This window comes from Syzygium oleosum, unplaced genomic scaffold (genome assembly GCF_021117445.2).
Source record: "Syzygium oleosum isolate NSW1041296 unplaced genomic scaffold, Sole_v2.1 Sole_v2.49, whole genome shotgun sequence".
Lineage (NCBI taxonomy): Eukaryota > Viridiplantae > Streptophyta > Magnoliopsida > Myrtales > Myrtaceae > Syzygium > Syzygium oleosum.
The window spans coordinates 1,406,987-1,424,951 of NW_026607533.1; the positions used below are offsets into that span (position 1 = coordinate 1,406,987).

The 17,965-nt window shown below is 39.1% G+C and overlaps 3 protein-coding genes across 5 annotated transcripts; all 3 read left to right on the forward strand.

Annotated features, from left to right (window-relative positions):
- The first annotated feature begins 3,218 nt into the window (after positions 1-3,218).
- On the forward strand, positions 3,219-6,189 carry LOC115689563 (equilibrative nucleotide transporter 3-like). Of its 2 annotated transcripts, none has more exons than XM_056307073.1 (9): positions 3,219-3,260; positions 3,395-3,499; positions 3,960-4,115; positions 4,245-4,388; positions 4,487-4,592; positions 4,907-5,097; positions 5,166-5,320; positions 5,517-5,775; positions 5,867-6,189. In XM_056307073.1, the coding sequence occupies exons 1-9, from the start codon at positions 3,219-3,221 to the stop codon at positions 5,975-5,977; spliced, it is 1,269 nt and encodes a 422-aa protein (XP_056163048.1). In that variant the 3' UTR covers positions 5,978-6,189. The 2 variants fall into 2 exon arrangements, with proteins under 2 accessions (XP_056163048.1, XP_030471509.2); XM_030615649.2 differs by having other exon boundaries at positions 4,907-5,070.
- Positions 6,190-10,655: 4,466 nt separating this feature from the next.
- LOC115689556 (suppressor of disruption of TFIIS) lies at positions 10,656-13,317 on the forward strand. Of its 2 annotated transcripts, none has more exons than XM_030615633.2 (8): positions 10,656-10,750; positions 11,237-11,302; positions 11,424-11,489; positions 11,586-11,683; positions 11,835-11,960; positions 12,037-12,318; positions 12,406-12,471; positions 12,936-13,317. In XM_030615633.2, the coding sequence occupies exons 2-8, from the start codon at positions 11,251-11,253 to the stop codon at positions 13,089-13,091; spliced, it is 846 nt and encodes a 281-aa protein (XP_030471493.1). In that variant the 5' UTR covers positions 10,656-10,750; positions 11,237-11,250; the 3' UTR covers positions 13,092-13,317. The 2 variants fall into 2 exon arrangements, with proteins under 2 accessions (XP_030471493.1, XP_056163039.1); XM_056307064.1 differs by lacking the exon at positions 10,656-10,750 and adding an exon at positions 10,940-11,000.
- Positions 13,318-14,491: 1,174 nt separating this feature from the next.
- Positions 14,492-17,578, forward strand: LOC115689555 (uncharacterized). The gene is made up of 3 exons (XM_030615632.2): positions 14,492-15,178; positions 16,112-16,279; positions 16,952-17,578. The coding sequence occupies exons 1-3, from the start codon at positions 14,714-14,716 to the stop codon at positions 17,177-17,179; spliced, it is 861 nt and encodes a 286-aa protein (XP_030471492.1). The 5' UTR covers positions 14,492-14,713; the 3' UTR covers positions 17,180-17,578.
- Positions 17,579-17,965: the final 387 nt, after the last annotated feature.

Genomic DNA, 17,965 nt, shown 5'->3' on the forward strand with positions numbered 1-17,965 from the left:
CTGTATCTGCGATGAATTGCAATGTGCATGGTTTGATCTGCAATCGCTCCAGATAAACCACTTTCAACGAACCTAAACACGTAAAAATTTATTGATCCATGGAAAGCTCTTTTAGCAAAACAAACACAACCCAAAGTCCTAATTATTGGCAGTTCCCTTTTGCAATATAATGAGTCTTGTTAACAACTGCCTAAGCATACTTTTTTGAGGATGGCTTCAATTTTCAAAACACTGATCGTACACTTTTGTAAAACAGTTAATGTAATAAAAATTATAGTATTTTCTTAATCAGTTATTTAACAAGTAGCGATTTATTCACTAAAAATTTCCTTATCGACCATAGGCATTTGGATAATGCTTTCCGGGATGGTACAGAGTGTTGGAGCTGCTTTGCCTTCTGATATGAACCACAAGACCCATAATGGTCATTTTAGGGGATAATTGTCAACAAAAATCCTAAACCTATTGTACGGCGGTCAATTCAGTCTTAAATTTTTCAATAGTGTCAATTTAGTTCAAAACCTTTCGACAATTTATCAATTTAGTCCTAAACCTTTTGAACATTTGCCAATTTAGTCCTAAACCTATTATTTGGATAATTGGATGGAAAGATTACATTGACAAATCGTCAAAAGGTTTAGGGCTAAATTGGTGCAATCGAAAGATTTAGTACTGAATTGACCGCCGGACAATGGGTTTGAGACTTTTTTTTTGACAATTTACCCGTCATTTTAGTTTGAACACCAAGAGAAAACATTCAAGCACAAGGAGTTAAAGTGGAAAATTCAGGGTGTGGATGGATGTGGCCTAAAACCCATTCTTGCACCAAAGTACAGCAGCCAATTTAGAAACTGTCCTGAAATACGAAAGGAATATTGAGTATTTAAATAAATCTGTTTTATTTCAAAGCCTCCAATAGGGCTTGGGCTTTCATTGTCAATCTGTTTTGCAATATAGTAGTAATATTGACAAGCTCAGTAAGAGTATTTAAATGAACGAAACATGTTCAAGCATCCTAGTATCCTACGACACTTTGTATACGAATCCCTTTATTTCAAGCATTATTTGTCGTGTCAGAAAATAGCAACTAAGGGAGAATATCCTATTGTCGCAATAGTATCATTCAAGAGCAAAAAATAAATAACGTAATTTAATATTTTAAAGTATTTCTTTGAAAGCTATACAGAATTTTGATTAGTGGGGAATATATCTTTTCATTATCTTGAGAGAGCTCCATCTAACTTTTAATGCTCTCTGTATCGTCTCGTGCTGTTGACACCCGAAAACGAACAAGTATTGTAAATTATGCGGTGCTAAGTAATCAAAGTCACTGACCGGAGAGAGGCTGGTCGATAACACAACTATGACAATCGGCATAACGCCGATATAAAACTTGGTGTTGAGCAAATATAATATCAAAGAGTTGTCGATAGCAAAGAAGGTTTACCGATGACCGTAATTTTCGATGACCACAATAGTGGTGGACGAAGATGGTAACTGGTCCACGATCGATACTCGGTAGAATGTAGCCAAGTAGTAAGGGCAAAACACTGAAAGCGATGAGGACGTCGATTAAGAAGTTATCAATAGTCCTTGAATAAGAAGATTGATGTGCAGTTATGAAGGACAAACACGAAGCCTGAAGTCAAGCCCAACGATAACTAAAGGGGTGTAACCGCTGATAGATAAGGTTGCAATTATGAAGCATGATCTTGGAGTCGAAAAACAAGGGTATGCAGTCGTTATCCAAATATCGAAAACTAACTCCGTAAAAGCGGTTACACTAAGCATAGGCTATATAAGGCTAAGTCGAATCATTGTAAAGGGGACCCGATAATCATGAACACGACTCTGTACTTCCCAATTTATCAGTTTCCAGTATTCACATTTATCTTTTTCATGGATTTTAGTTTAGTGTAGATCCTTGTTGCACTCACAAATTCCTATCCTGATCGCCACCCAAACCAAGTCTAATTATAAAAAAAAAATCAAAGAATGACTTTTGGTGGAAGATATTTAGTTGATTGAGAGAATTCTCAGAGTTTTTCACTCTCGTGTTAAATACGTGACCGACTAGTCTAAAACCCACCACAATATGAACCCCCTCTAAATTAAAAAAACCGGTCCAACCTCAAACCCTACACCCATCTCCATGTTCCCCCTCTAAATTACAGTTCGGAGACACTGTCCAACGGAGCCTTCAATCGTATTGGATACATTCAATCCTCCATCCTCAAATGACTCGCCAATTATAGCTTGAGAATTCTTTCGCATTCATGGACTTTCTATCTATAATACGGCAGGAAAACTCATTTTCGCCGAGAACGGCATGGTGCTCCAAGAGCACCGAGCGACGCGCATATCGTCTCGGGTCCCGAGCTTATGTCGACACCAGAACGAAAGGTGATAATCCTCGACACTCGATTATTGACCCGGGTGCAATTCCAAAGATATGCGCACCACATCACTCTCTCCTACACGATACACAAAATGTCGAATGCTCGTGAAGATGTTTCCTCTTCAGAGGAAGATAAGGACATCTCCAAAGACTCGAGAGATTGACCTGGAGGAAACTCCAAAAGGGATATCTTTTTAGTATGAAAAGAAAAGTTGAAAGAGGATTTTAATCTCGAATTTTCTTTCCAAGGGTTTCATGAAAATTCATATACATTCGTCAGATTAATTTATGATTTATGCCTAACTAATCAATAAGGTCGTTTTTAAAGTTAATAAGATAGTTGGAAGTTGATCTATAAAATGTCTCACGCTTTTTATAACCTAAAAGATTACATTGTTAAATTCTTGCTTTAATCCTAAAAGATTACATTATTCACAGAGAAGTGAACTTTTAGACCATCTAGGACTAGGATACTCTATTGATAGAATAAGGTCTTTCAAAAAATAGAGAAGATTATCTCGATGGCACTTTCAATTCCATCACCTCAAAAAGGCAAAGAATCCTCCTTGAATTCCTCCCAGCGGATCACCAACAGTCCACGCCCTGCTGCCTTCAGTTTCTCTGCGCGCTCTTCTTCATACAGAAAGAAAAGACAAATTCTTCCTTCTGTCTAAGTTGCTGTTCGGTGTAACCACGTCGCTCCCTAAGTAATCACCGTTCAATGTCTCTTAGGTATATAGCTTTTGATTGACCAGACTCCAAAGTAACCTTTCTGTGGGCTGAGTTTGTTTTCTTTGTTGAGTTTTGCAGGGAAGCAACAATGGCCGATGCTGGTGAAACGCGGGTTCCAGTTCGACTTGAGGTCTGTGTCTCAATGCGCTCGTTTGTCTTGTTTTACAGTTTTATTGGGAAAACGGGTACACGAGTATTATCTTGATCAATGCTCTGCGCCTGTTTGATGACATGTTGGAGTCAATTTACCAAATTGTTTTTCAGGGGAAGTTTAAGGCAATGGTGTTCTGTTGGGTCCTTGGACTTGGGTCTCTTGTGGCTTGGAACAGTATTCTGACCATCGGAGATTATTACTATAAAGTTTTCCCGGTAATCCATTTAGTGAACTTTTTGTTATCTTTAGCTGTCTGATTTGATATGGAAGAGTCTTGACTCTGTTTGAGTTCTGAGAATTGTAGTTCTGTAATTGTTTAGTCAACAATGTCTGACTAGAAAACAGGCGTGTCCAGAGAATTTTTCTAATCAATTTGATTTGTTGTACCGTGATTTCCCCACTGCCATCATGGCCAAGGTTCATCTTCTTCATCAGTTGACTCGTAGCAATAAGAGTTTGTTGCTATATGGCTGATATAACCATCACTACGCTGGGTGACATCCGGATGAGTAATTAACATGATCATCTGAGAAGTGCTATTTTAGGACTAGCAAATTATTTACTTGTCTTTTGATATCTTTTCTTCTACTTATTTCGGTTTGTAATTTGCTTAGGGTAATGTGAAGTCACGGGTTGGTTTTGCTATTCTAACTATATGTTTTGTGTTGGCTAAAGCATTATCATCCTTCGAGAGTGCTTACAGTTGTTTATCAACCATTCGCAATTGGGACGATGGCTATCTTAGTGTACCGTGAATCTAAAGTCAACACAAGAAAGAGGAATATAGTTGGATACTATCTTTTCACTCTAAGCACACTCTTTCTCATAGTTGTAAGTTGTCCGAAGGCATAAATCTTTCTATTCATGGTGCTCCTACTAGTGCAATTATCTAATTCAAGTTATTTTCCCTGAATTCTAATATCTTACATTAACTCCATTGCTGGATTTCATACATGATAGTTGGACTTGGCCACATCAGGGAAAGGGGGAGTTGGGCTTTACTTCGGTATATGTGTGCTCGTTGCCTGTTTTGGAGTGGCGAATGCTCAGGTTCAAGGTGGTATGGTCGGCGATCTGTCTTTCATGTGTCCTGAATTCATGCAGGTGGGCGGTCTCCTATCGTCTTATTGCATTCTTTCTGCAAATTATTCCCTTAAAGATACATCTTTCAAGTTGGATCTTGGTCTTTTTCATTTTTGCAGTCGTATTTTGCTGGTTCAGCTGCATCAGGAGCTCTAACATCTGCTTTGAGGTTGATGACAAAAGCAGCCTTTGACAAGACTCATGACGGTCTTCGCAAGGGAGCTAGTATGTAATTCTTTGTCCTCATCAAAAAATCTTTATCAATTTCTAAATTCATCCTGTCATGTAGGGGTCTTGTTGTTTGTGGAATTTTAACATTCGAGCAAGTCTAGTTTGACTTGATAGCATCTGTGATCACGTGCTTATAGCATGCAGTCCTTAAGGACTTAGGTTTTATGTCATACCATGGTCTATCTCATTTTTTAAGGAATTATCAGTAAGTAGCTAAAAGTCACCTTCCTATGTTGTGCAATAATCAGCTTTGTCAAGTGGAAGTAATTTGCAGAACTCTTCTCATCAATCTTCAATTTATTTTTCAGTGTTGTTTCTGGCAATCTCCACGTTCTTTGAGCTTATATGCATCATTCTGTATGCTACTTGGTTCGCTAAGATTCCAGTTGTGAAGTCCTGCCGCTCCAAGGCGGCCTTGGAAGGGTGTAAATCTGTCTCAGCTGATCTTGCTGCCGCTGGGATTCAAAGACAGGTGCATCATAGCAATGGAACTTTCTCTGTTGTAGTTGTAAAATTTGTGTTCCTTTCAATGTATCTGAAACCTTGAAAATTTTGTAATTTTGGCAGGATGAATGCTCTAAAGATGATCGATTGAGCAACAAACAATTGTTGTTTCAAAACATAGATTATGCCATTGGTCTATATCTTACACATGTTTTGACATTGACAATTTTCCCGGGCTTTCTCTATGAGAACACCGGAACACACCAATTGAGATCATGGTGAGTACTAGAAACATAAGCCGATTTCTCTAGTAAATGTGACACCTCTCACTTTTATTCCCTATGTTTTAAAGATTTTTGGTATTTGTAAGATAATTTCATATTATCTGCTGACTGTGTACATATCATACTGAATGTTGCCCTTTGCAAAGGTTTGTGTACTCACTACAATCTTGCTTCATCGCATCCGTTTTAGGTACTCGCTAGTTTTGATTGCTATTTACAATGTATGGGATTTCATATCTCAGTACATTCCCCTTATCAGTTGGCTGAAGTTAGAGTCCCGAAAGGGTCTCATGTTAGCGACTCTTGCCCGTTTCTTTTTTGTCCCTGCTTTCTACTTCACAGCAAAGTATGGTGATCAGGGGTGGATGATAATGCTCGTTTCTTTCTTGGGCTTGACCCATGGTTATCTTACCGTCTCTGTTATGACAGTAGCACCCAAGGGCTACAAGGTTTGACGTGAACTTTATATCTCTTTTGAGTTGTGTTCATTTTAGCACAGTTTCTTCTTACAATTCAAAATGGGTCGATCTGTTTTTTCAGGGACCGGAACAAAATACCTTAGGCAACTTGCTTGTGCTGTTTCTCTTGGGTGGGACATTTTCGGGAGTCGCTCTAGGCTGGTTGTGGATGATAGGCAATGGCAAGTTTTAGAGAGTAGTTATCCCTGGCTATACTCGAGGTTCTTTTGATTCGCATATATTGAAAAGGAGACATTCAGTTGTTAGGCTAACTACAAGTCTCATTTCGCTTTCTCAAAATATGAATGGTCATTAATTTTGCAAGTAGAATGCAATGGTATTTGTATTTATCAATTATAGTAAATATTTTGGTACGGCAAAAATGCTTGTACTTTTGCACTCAAACCCCAGGGGAAAAACCCTATAGCTTCACTACATTGTAGTATGGATCTTTTTTTCATTATATAGTATTTATCTTTGAAAAGCCTCACTTGGGTTATATTTAAAATCTTATAGCTGCTTTGAACTTTGGTACAAGTCGCCTAGAACACTCTCAACGAGATGCGATATGTATGACAGCCTTTTCAGCCTTCCTAGTTCTCCTACAGTTCAGATGAATCGATCATGCACAGAAAATGCTCGGCTTCTAGCTTACTGTCTACTTGATGTCCAATTTGATCTGATTTGATATGCCGTTACTGGATGCTGACAAGGGAATTAATGTATTGATTCAAATGAAGAAGGGGAAAATACTCTCTTGCAGAGGTGACTACATACAACGAGTTACCATATAAAAGGATCGACAAAGCAAAGATCGGAAAAGAAAGTCCGATAATGCAGGGAATATGCAACTGGTTTTGTCCACATTGAGGCTTGAAATGGTCATCCCAGCAAAAGACACCATTGACCGACAAAAAATCTGTCAGTTCAGAACCTCTCTTTGAGCCATTAGGGTCATGATAATTCCAAAAACTTTCCCCATATATTCTGCAAAAAGCAATAAAGAAGAAGACAAATACAAATGAAGGAAGGCATAGTAGAATGTCGCATTAGTGCTAATGAATCACAACATGTTGTAGAGTTGATGGGCAAAATAAACGTCGCATTAGTGCTAATGAATCACAACATGTTGCAGAGTTGATGGGCAAGATATTACTAGGAATGGCTCATAAAATGATCTCTAGTGTTGGTATGGCTAGGAGATTCCTAGCGGATGCGCTTGTTACGGCAAGCTACTTGATGAATAAATCCCATCGACTGCGATTGGATGTTGGACTCTCGAAGAAGTGTGGTCAGGTAACCTTACTAATCTAGCCATACTAGTATTAGAAACATGTTGCTGTTCACTAGCACTAATGCGATTTTCAGTGATTAGAGTGTGGTTGTATTCACCGTTGTGTCGTTTGATTTAGAGTCGAATTCTTTACTGTTCTCCAAGTTGACGTATGTCATACCGACCGAATCATGTAAATTTGATGTTTAATTTATTTTCTTATTATGTCTATTTTACTGTTTGATCGTTTGCCGCAACAACTTCCATTGGCGCAACGTGATCATCATATGCACATGTTTCATGCAAAAAGTAAGAACCCACAAACTCATGCGTGCATAGGATATCTATTATATTATTATTCGATTTTATAGCCAAAATAGAGGTCCTCAGCCAGAAATCTCCAGCAAATCCAAACGGTCGATCGTGAATAGGGATCGACGGTTCAATTTGTGTCATGCTCGTGGGATTCGTAGGATGGCGAGAAGTAATAAGCAAATTAACTTATTAGTTTAATATGACAATGGACACCACGTGTAATGAAATTGCGACGTGGCATGCGGTCACCTCCATTTGCCCCCAATGTGATCAGTCACACGCCACGTCGCAAAACGATATGAACTCTTCCCAACTTTACAATATTATATTAGATAGGTTTTAAGCAAGTCTGAGGGTTAGCCTCCTTCATTTTGCCGTAAAAAGAATAAAAATAAAAATTTCAAAATCTATGTGAAGTGCCTTGTTAAAAATAATTAGATATTCTCTTATAAGAAAATCTCTAATCTCTATAAATATAATTCATCACTTCACCTCAACCCGGAGCATCCGACTTGCATATACTGATTCAACTTTCTTCCAAAGTCTGATCATGCGCCGGGTAAGCCAGACATTACACTTAAAAGCGCCGAAGCGACACATGCTCAGAAAGTTGACATATCTTCCTCATATAACCTTGATAAAACCTTGTGGAAACCCAACTTGAATTGTAGCAAACTAAATTGCATCACCCCATGGTGCTCATCTTTGGCTCGACTCTGGCACTCACGGCTAGCTAGATACTTGATGACATCACCCCCATGGTGCTCATCTTTGGCTGCGCGATGAAGGAGTGCTTGATTCCGACGCTCACAACTATATGTATATTTGACAGCAATTTCACTCGTCGATGATGCTCGCAATTAAAAAAGAGTACCACAATGAATAACGTCCATGGTAGTGATGTTGAAGTGTTGACAAAATCAGGAAGTTACTGAAATGAGATGACTAAAGAGAGCATAAATGAAGAAAAGGCTAGGGTTTGATTTGATCTCCTCTTTTGGTGGCTCTGATAATAGCTGAATATTCTCTAATAACGAAATCTCTAATCTCCATAAATATACTTCGTTATATTCAATTTTCAAGATATTGAGTTAAAGTTTACAAAACACGAGAACAATCAATACGTTGAAAATCGTAAGTTTTCTTATTTAATCGCTTTGACAAGTGTAGTGACACGAACCGTTGGAGATACGAACCGAATCGACAGGACCGCCGTGCATAGGACCAAGTTAGGAACGCAAGCATCTGCACTAACAAAGTATCGCACTTTAAGCAAATCCCAAGAAGAAGAGTGGGAGTCAGTCGCAAGACGAATCCGAATCATTCGAAGCATCGCCACCCTCGAACCAACGTGGCGCGCGTAAGGGGAGGCAAGGAAAAAGATCCGAGGATCGATGCTGATGCGCCGTCGGCGACTCATCCCGACTTCTGACTGAAGCCTCTGCATCATCGCTCGTGGACAGGGGGAATCGAATCGTGAAGAAACTGCAGTTTCTGCATATGCCGCCATGGTCCCCGTTCCAGATCGTCTTTATCTTTTTGCCCATCAGGATTATTCTTGTGCAAAGAATAATCCTGATCTTCAAGAAGGCAAAGCCCACCCCCTCCACCCACTTCCTCAACCCACATTCAGGATTCCCTGATTCCTAGCCAACTTGATCTGACCTGACAGTCCACTACTGGCAATATCCAAAGATTTCTTTTGTAAGATGAGTGCTTCGAAACTATGTATTCGTATTTGGGATCCCTTTGTTCGAAGGAAAACTGTTTTCGTAACATTGTTTTCCGGCTTTTCAATGTTTGGACGGCGGGAGGCTAATCGATACGTGGAAAACTGATTTCTTCCGTGGACTGAAAATAATAAACTTGGATCGAGGAAAACGAGGTTCTAGAAGGAAATCGCTCTCCTTAAACCATCAAACAGATGAAAATTAAACGTTTTTCTTAAAAGTGATTTTCATGATATATATTTTCTTTTATCAGTGAAACAAATGCACCCTTGGTGTAGTGATAATGAGTCGGTGTCTGGCAAGTTGGGTGAGTGATTATGGAATAGAGATATGTGTGTGCATTACATTTGATTTCTCACATTGCATAGTGCAATGCTCCCATCTTTGTGCCTCCCGCTCTGCTTTTGGCCCGCCTCTAGCTCGGTTCATTTGATTAGTGATGTATTTCATGATCGAAAGTAAGTAAAAAAAGTAAGATTACCAAATGTACGGCCTAGGTCCATGTTTTCGAGTTAATGTGATCAACGTTTCTTCTTTTACTGGAAAGTTAAGGGTCAGTTTGATTGGCGAAAATTTCGTTTCCGTGAAATTGTTTTCGATCTTTCCAGTATTTGGATAACAGAAAACTAGTGGATAGATGGACGGAAACAATTGCCGTGCATTGAAAATAACAAGCTTATTGGGGAAAACAACTTCCTATTCTGGTAAAAAAAAAATCATTTTCTTTGATTCTTGCTCTGCGTCCAAGTGTGAAGAATAGGTCCAACAATGTCCATTTCCTATCTCTCATCAAATTTTTTCTTCGGTAAGTCTCTTATGTGTTTTTTTCATAAGTTTAGTTTACCACCTCCCGAATATACTTCATTAATGCTCACGTTCTCCGAAATTTCCGAAAAACACCATCAGATAAAAGTATTTTACAAACATAACGCCATAACTTCTTTCCTAATTTCTTTGTAATTCTTATTATTTTGATGGACCATGGAATAAACAAAGAAGTTGTTAGATTCCAGTTCATTAATCATTACATGTCACTTTAAACGATGCAAGCTGCCTTTGGTGGATTCCCTTGTCATCAAATATCACAAAACCAATTTTTTCAACTTGCTTTCGGCACAAGCAAATATAAGAAATTAATTTACTTTCTCTAAAATTGATTTTCCGAAGACATTTTTTAACTACACGTTTTCAGTGAAACAAACATATCCTCAAGTGAATATCTCCGTTCATCACATTAGCTTTATCTAGAAGATTCTTTATTTCTCCCCATCAACAGGGAGGTGGCATAAATGTATTGGGCCATTAGGTCAATTGTCCTGTATTATAGGGATTGGCCCTTTTGGTGAGCAACATAGATGACAAAAAGCATTTTTCTCTCATTTCCCCCTTCCCTGCAAGACAATGACAGGTAACTAAAGCACAAAGGATTTGAACAATTTGGGATTTGTACCGCAGGGATGAGGAGATATGCTCCCCGCATAGGATATTGGATATGTCACCTTGCACATTCCTCATGTTAGTGGACCCCTTCAGCTGTAGTATAAATACGCCTTGTGACCCAATACCTCATCCATGCTTTCAGAGCTGCTGTAGTCATTCTCACTGTTTGGAGGGTTTTGCTTGCGCTTGCATTTACGCATTTTTCTAAGTATGCCTATCTTGTCTTTCTGTGTGGCTGGACAAAGCACTGTCGATTCTTTATTTGGGAATCTGTGGTGGAGTTTGATGGGTTTCTGCATTGCTTTAATCAGAGATATAATAAAAAATATGCTGAGTTGATGCCCTTAAGAATACCAGGACACAAGGTTGTCTTGTCTACAAAATGGAAACTGCTTGAACAGCTTGTCATGTTAAGGCCTGTGATCTTTTAACTCAAACGCTCTTGATGGGTTCACTAGGTCTCTCTTTTCACATGCATGTACTCTTAAGTTCTTTATACCTTAAAATAAGAATTTTAAGGAGAAGGGAATTCAAGAGTGAGCTAAACATATTATCTTGTTTATTTTCAACCGGAGTATTCTTAAATTCACAAGTTTCTTCTGCTTAGTCGGGAGTAGAGGATTAAGGATTATATGAGGAACTTGGAATATGCTCTCATATACGCTTTTGTGTCCAATCTCGTGGATTGTTGCAGGTACTTTCTTGAAGATGGATGCTGTTGACAGGTCTGCTGAAACCAAGTATGAGTGCTTGCTCTTCGGTAAGTTTGGAACTCTTCACACCCTAATTCGCAGAAATTTATTTGGGACTAAGTTAATATTGCTAGAAGATAAATATTTTTCCAAGCATCTCAATTGATGCGAACTGTCAATGATGACCAGATATGGATGATACTCTGTACCCTTTGAGCTCAGGCCTCAATCTGGCTTGCCGGAAGAATATCGAAGGTATGGTAGCTTATGGTGATAAAAGTAGTGATGTCACTATAGTTGATGTTGGAATTGCAAATCTTGATGAATGATACCGAGTTTCTTCAACTGCAGAGTTCATGCTCCATAAGTTGCATATCGAGGAAAGTGAAGTTCCAAGGATGTGCTTGGAACTGTACAGGGAACATGGCACCACAATGGCTGGTCTAAAGGTAAAAACAGTTTTGCCCCAACTTCCTTAGATTGTCTCAAAGCTCGAAGGGAGATGAAATTAGATATTTTGGGCCATCAATATTTCTGCTCTCATGCTTTGTGCTTATGACTTCAGAAATATATCTTACTAATCTAATTAGTTTGTTCCAGGCTCTGGGTTATGAATTTGACAATGATGAATTCCATGCATATGTTCATGGAAGGCTGCCTTATGAAACACTGAAACCGGATCCTGTATTGAGAAATCTCCTACTTTCCATGCCGCAGCGCAAAATTGTATGTTAAGCATTTGAACTGATCATGACGTGATCTTTGTATTTGCAATTTTAATGCGTTGATTTGGCATATACAGATCTTTACCAATGGAGACAAAGCGCATGTAGACCAAGTTCTGAGCAGGCTGGGGTTAGAAGATTGCTTTGAAGGCATAATATGCTTCGAAACTCTCAACCCTGCTCTTGAGCCTATTATGGATCAGTTAGATGGTGATTCAGTGCAGGCAGAAGGTGACATAGAGGTTGACAGCCAAATTGGCAGCAACATTGTAAGCTCCAAGACGCGAATCCTCTGTAAACCCTCAGTGGAAGCCATTGAAGCAGCAATCAAGATAGCAGATGTTGATCCCAGCAAAACAGTAAATACTAATGCTCTTACCACCTTGTGTTTTTATGAAATTTTAAGGCTGGATATAAGCAAATTACCTTGATTTCCTGCTTCCCAGATTTTCTTTGATGACAGTGCTCGAAACATTGCTAGTGGGAAAGCAGCAGGACTACATACAGTCATTGTAAGCTCTTGAGCTCTAGTTTTACTCTACACATCTTGGAGGAGAAATTTGGTGGACAACCCACTGATTATGGTATCATCAGATTAACAATCACAGAGTTTGTCCGAACTACACTAACCACTCTTGTCCAAGTTATCAACTTGCTAGAATAATATGCAGCCATGTCCACTCTGTTTATATAAAAATACTGAAATGTCACTAAGAGAAAAAGCTAAATTTGAATCTGTGGACGCTTGTGAAAATCGTAATGTCACCAAGAGAAAAAGCTAAATCTATGATTAGGGTCCTTGGAGATAGAGACAAAAGAATCGATTTCCCAACCTAGAGGATGTTTACAAAAAACACTAATTGAGGGGTTCTCGTCCTAAAATTCAACTGGATTTATTCTATAAATGATGAAAGATGATGTCTTCAGTCCATTACTGTACAGAAACTAATAAACGGGTCTGGAACTTCTATGGCAGGTGGGGAGCTCAGTGTTGGTGCCTGGTGCAGATCATGCCCTGAGAAGCATTCACAACATCCGAGAAGCCTTACCCGAGATATGGGAGGGTCAAGAAGGAGAACAGTTGGAGCAAGTCATCCAGTCCACGGCCGTCGAGACCGTGGTCCTTGCATAGATCCATCTTTTCTAGTATCAACCAATCGGGCAAAGTGCCCGACATGTCTTGAAAGCCTTTTAACTAAAACTCTGAATCTGATGTTTTACTCAGTCATCACTTAGGGGGATACATCCTAATCAACTCACAGAATGGTCAGAATATCAAGTGCTTTTCCTTTTCCTTATGAGTCTGTAACTAGTCAATATGTTGTGGCCCGGATGACAGTGGAAAATGGTTCTACTTATGAGCCGATAACGCCAAAAGTTCCAACATGTCTTGAAAGCCTTTCAGCTAATACTCTGCATCTGATGTTGTACTCAACCATCACTTAGGGGAATACATCCTAATCAGCTTACAGAATGGTCAGATCATCTAGTGCTTTTCCTTTTCCTTACGAGTCTGTAACTAGCCAATATGTTGTGGCCCGGATGACAGTGAAAAATGGTTCTACTTATGAGCCGTTAATGCCAAAAGTTGTCTTTCATCTAGAACTCAGATTGCAGATGGTGTCCCTTAAAAAATCCAACCTTGTGTAGGAGATTAAGTACAGCAATGAAGAAAATCAGCATCTTGTCAAACGATACAACTAATGTTTACAATATTTATAGAAGAATCGATATCGAATCCTCTCGCCATGTTTAAAATTGAAATCCAGAATAATCGGTATGCAGTGCACCAAATCAGAATAGCACTTCGAGAAAAAGAGATTCCATCCGTGAACAAGTTGGGTTTGTTAATGAAGAGGAACTCAAGTAGGGTGGATTTGCCATGAACTGAAGAAAGAAGAAAAAGCTTGGTGGAAGAATATTATGAAGAGAATCTTCTATTTATCCTTATGGGCAACGATGTAGACAAGTAAGAACCCAAAGGGAAAAATAGTTACTTGGAGTGAATGAATTACAGGGAAATCAAATACAATTCAAATGCCATAATATGAGATCCAACCATTGGTGAGAAAAAATCATTTCTACAACAGGGATAAGTGCCATGCTATAGGACCAAGTCATAACTAGAATTTGGTTAATCGTAATTATTAGATCGAGAAACCCCATAACAAATTATGAACATGTATAAGTGACATGAGAAAGTTCGATTGAACAACTTCTTGCTCGAAGCGTGATTAGATACATCCAATCTTTTCTTCTAACTAAAATTAACAATTAAGCTCATGTAAGTTCCAATTAAGTTTCTAGCCTTCGGTCCTTTTAAGTATACTTTCCACGTTAAATTTCTTTTCATGAGAAGGGTATTGGAATACATCTAACTAAATCCAGATTGCAATTGCGTCTTGCACATATTCAAGACTCTTAAAATGAGAGAGGGCTGGTGACACGATGCACACTCATCTCCATGGATCAATTCAGTCAGACAACATCATCTTCACCGCACAGCTGGGACACTGATGACCGCCCGATAACCAGACACTTCAGATAACACACCGTTTGGCTGGCATGTTCCTGTTCGTCGGACCTTTCCGAAGTTCCGATCTTTCCTCCAACTTCCGACACATTCCTGACACCCGAATCGCCATCTCCCTCGCCACTGCCCGGACAAATTTCGCTCCATCAGCGAGCTTCGATCCAAACTGCGCGAGAATCGAAATGGGTCGTCTTTGAATTTACTAAATTTTGCCAAGAAACATGCTTTCTCCAGCTTCGCTCGAATCGAACCATTCCCTGCGCCAAATCCGTACGTCTGCAGTTCCTTGCCTTTCCTTGCCACCCACTTCGAGTTCAAGATTCGTCATCCCCATCTCAAGCAACAATTCCCGGAATTTCTTGTTCACTGCGACCAAAGGCATCGACCCTCGATTCAGCCACTTGCCCTTTTGCGCCAAGATCGATTACAGTCCGGTGGAAGACGATGAAGCTGAGGAGGGTGAGGGATTGGATGAGGGCGAGTCTGTGAGCGGAGATGGGGTTTTCATAGAGATTAAGGAGACTGGTAATAATTCGAGGAGGATTCTGTCCAGGATTGGCATCGACGCAACCCTAGACACCATTTGGAGCATCTTGACTGATTATGAGAGATTGTCGGATTTTATTCCCGGTCTTGCCGTTAGCGAATTGATGGAGAAAAGAGAGAATTTCGCGAGGCTATATCAGGTACTTAGTCCAGAGGTTCCAGTTGAAATTCAATTTTTTGTTGTAATTTGTCCTGTATATGCTGCATTGATAAATTAGCATTACATTAGGTCAAGATGTTGATTTTCAGTGAACGGCCGGTGTTGCATTCTATACTCTGCCACAATCCCTTTTAAGCCGATTATATAATGAAAATTTGATGCACGCAAACTTTCCATATACTCGAACGAAAAAATCGTTGAGACCAGTCACATATCAAGGGCACATGGAATGGCAGTGCGAGAACTTGAATGAAGTTCATGTCCTACTATATTGTTCTAAGAGAGTGTGAAGCCAGTTACTTTGACAACTTAAGCAGATAGAGATGGTGTGAGTTGTGTATTATCTTTTTTAACAGTCTGTGATGTTTTATTGTGACAGAAACTACAGCTCCTGGCTTGAATTTAGTTACTGAAACATGAGAATATATTTGTCATTGATCTTTTCGATCGGTGCGGAAAATTTTGTGAGTTGCTTGCTAGTGTGTATGAATATGCTGCTGTACTGTGGTGCCTAAGGTTTGTGATTCTTGAGGCAAAATACATCACAGAGCATCTACTTAATAAGTAAGAGGCTTCCCTTTGATTTTTTGTAGTTTAGGTTGCATTCATATTTGCTTTGCTTTTGTGTAAGTTTAATTAATGGAGAGTCATGACACATTGCAATGTATTTTCTCCATCTTTCAGGACATGAATACAGTGTCCGGTACTGAATCTGTGTCAACCGGGCAATTTTCATAATCACTTGGTGAAACTATGTTAGGATGTAAAACCTGCTGTTCATTTCACTGTGAAGATCGATCCCTGCAATTCTGGGTTTACATTTTCCTGCAACTTCTTTATTCCAGAATGTGATCTTTGCTAAAAGACGGCCACATTTGTCATTGAGCCTTACCTTCCTCTGTATGCTCGACAGATTGGCCAGCAGAACTTGGCATTTGGGCTAAAATTTAATGCTAAAGGAGTCGTAGATTGCTATGAGAAAGACCTTGAGTGTCTTCCTTCTGGAAGAAGGCGTGATATTGAATTCAAGATGATTGAAGGTGATTTCCAAGTATTCGAAGGAAAATGGTCCATTGAACAGGTAAAGTTATTTATCCTCGTAATGAGGCATATTCATGAAATTATGCATTTTTTTAGTTCTAGATCTTGATGAAACTTAGAATCTTGGGCTAATAAAAGTAGAGGTTCCTATGTAGGACAGATCAATTGAAATGTGCCTGCTGGATGGTGTCCTAGCATACAAAGCAAAGAGAGACTGACCAACAATTTGCTACAAATTCTTCAATTAGGTTTTAGTTGTTCAAATTGAAACTTATAAATCTTGGATTAAAATAGAACGTTGTTCTTCATAAGGTGCAGATCTGATTAGATAGCTCCAAAGTCTGCACCTATCGTTAACCATGTCTTTTCTTGCTTCTCTATTCTATTGCCATGGCACTTGATTACACTTGCAGTCTACCATATATCATCATGGGACAAATTTTTGAAGGTTACCCCACTGTAGAGGGATATTCTGGTTGAAATCATTGCCAAGAGAAACATCGATAATTGATTTCTGTCGGTGAGAGACCGTAAGGTGCATCATTACGTTGTTATGCAAATAGACCGTAGTCAATAACAGTTGGATATATGACCTGCTGCTGAATACCTCCACAAATTTGGTTGTGTTGCTAATGCTGTTGGGGGTAATGCTAGATACAACAATCCACAGAGCGAATATGTTCTGAGGATTTTGAGATGACTGGTTTTGCAGTTAAATGTGGGGGCGTACGAGGATTCCAGTCCTACTAATGGCCAAGAATTCCAGACGACACTTTCATACATAGTAGATGTTAAGCCAAAGCTATGGTTGCCAGTACGCCTTGTTGAAGGAAGACTTTGCAATGAGATAATGATGAATCTCTCGTGCATTCGAGAAGAAGCACGTAAAATAAATTCCAAGTCTCTGACTGCTCCAATGGGTCAAGAGGATTTTTTGTAAGTATGACTCTGAGCAGAGTAAAAAGGCAATGTTTATTGAAGAGACATCATATCAGGCAATTCAATTTTATCTTGTGCTCTGATCAGTCCTCCCAAATGTGAAAGCACATAGATCCAATTGTGAATCTGTAAAGCTAACTATGATCTGGTTCATATGTGATATAAACTCTTACCGATTCAATGAATCTACGTAATACCCGCCTCCCTGTCCTGAATGATTTGCATCATTTTGTTACGAAAAATGCTGCAACAACACTCTGGTAATAGATCAGCTGCTGGTATAATTTTGTGAGACATCGCCTGATATGCTGAGCGTGCAATGTATATTTTACGAAGCTTAAAGTTTGTCTTTGAATTTTCATCGAAGTTTCTGGTATAGCTTCCACTTGTTCTTTGATTCCACTGATCTACTTCACGACTCTCATATTCTATGTTACTCTGTTTCTTAATTCTTATGACTTATATTTCATTCACCCGCATGCTCTATGAATATAATGGCTTGCTTGGAAAATATATCCTTTGCGAGTTACACATTGGTGGGCTCATAATGAATGAGAGAGAGATTTCTGATATAGCTTCCACTTGTTCTTTGATTCCACTGATCTACTTCACGACTCACATATTCTATGTTACTCTGTTTCTTAATTCTTATGACTTATATTTCATTCACCCGCATGCTCTATGAATATATTGGCTTGCTTGGAAAATATATCCTTTGCGAGTTACACATTGGTGGGCTCATAATGAGAGAGAGAGAGAGAGAGAGAGAGAGAGAGAGAGAGAGAGA

Bases quoted from the DNA above. Each gene is read 5' to 3' on its own strand.
- LOC115689563 (XM_056307073.1), top strand. From the start codon at position 3,219: ATGGCCGATGCTGGTGAAACGCGGGTTCCAGTTCGACTTGAG. The intron at 3,261-3,394 runs GTCTGTGTCTCA...ATTGTTTTTCAG, and splicing joins GGGTTCCAGTTCGACTTGAG to GGGAAGTTTAAGGCAATGGT. The intron at 4,116-4,244 runs GTAAGTTGTCCG...CATACATGATAG, and splicing joins GCACACTCTTTCTCATAGTT to TTGGACTTGGCCACATCAGG.
- LOC115689556 (XM_056307064.1), top strand. The intron at 11,303-11,423 runs GTAAGTTTGGAA...AATGATGACCAG, and splicing joins GTATGAGTGCTTGCTCTTCG to ATATGGATGATACTCTGTAC. The intron at 11,684-11,834 runs GTAAAAACAGTT...AGTTTGTTCCAG, and splicing joins CCACAATGGCTGGTCTAAAG to GCTCTGGGTTATGAATTTGA.
- LOC115689555 (XM_030615632.2), top strand. From the start codon at position 14,714: ATGCTTTCTCCAGCTTCGCTCGAATCGAACCATTCCCTGCGCCAAATC. The intron at 15,179-16,111 runs GTACTTAGTCCA...TATGCTCGACAG, and splicing joins ATTTCGCGAGGCTATATCAG to ATTGGCCAGCAGAACTTGGC. The intron at 16,280-16,951 runs GTAAAGTTATTT...CTGGTTTTGCAG, and splicing joins GAAAATGGTCCATTGAACAG to TTAAATGTGGGGGCGTACGA.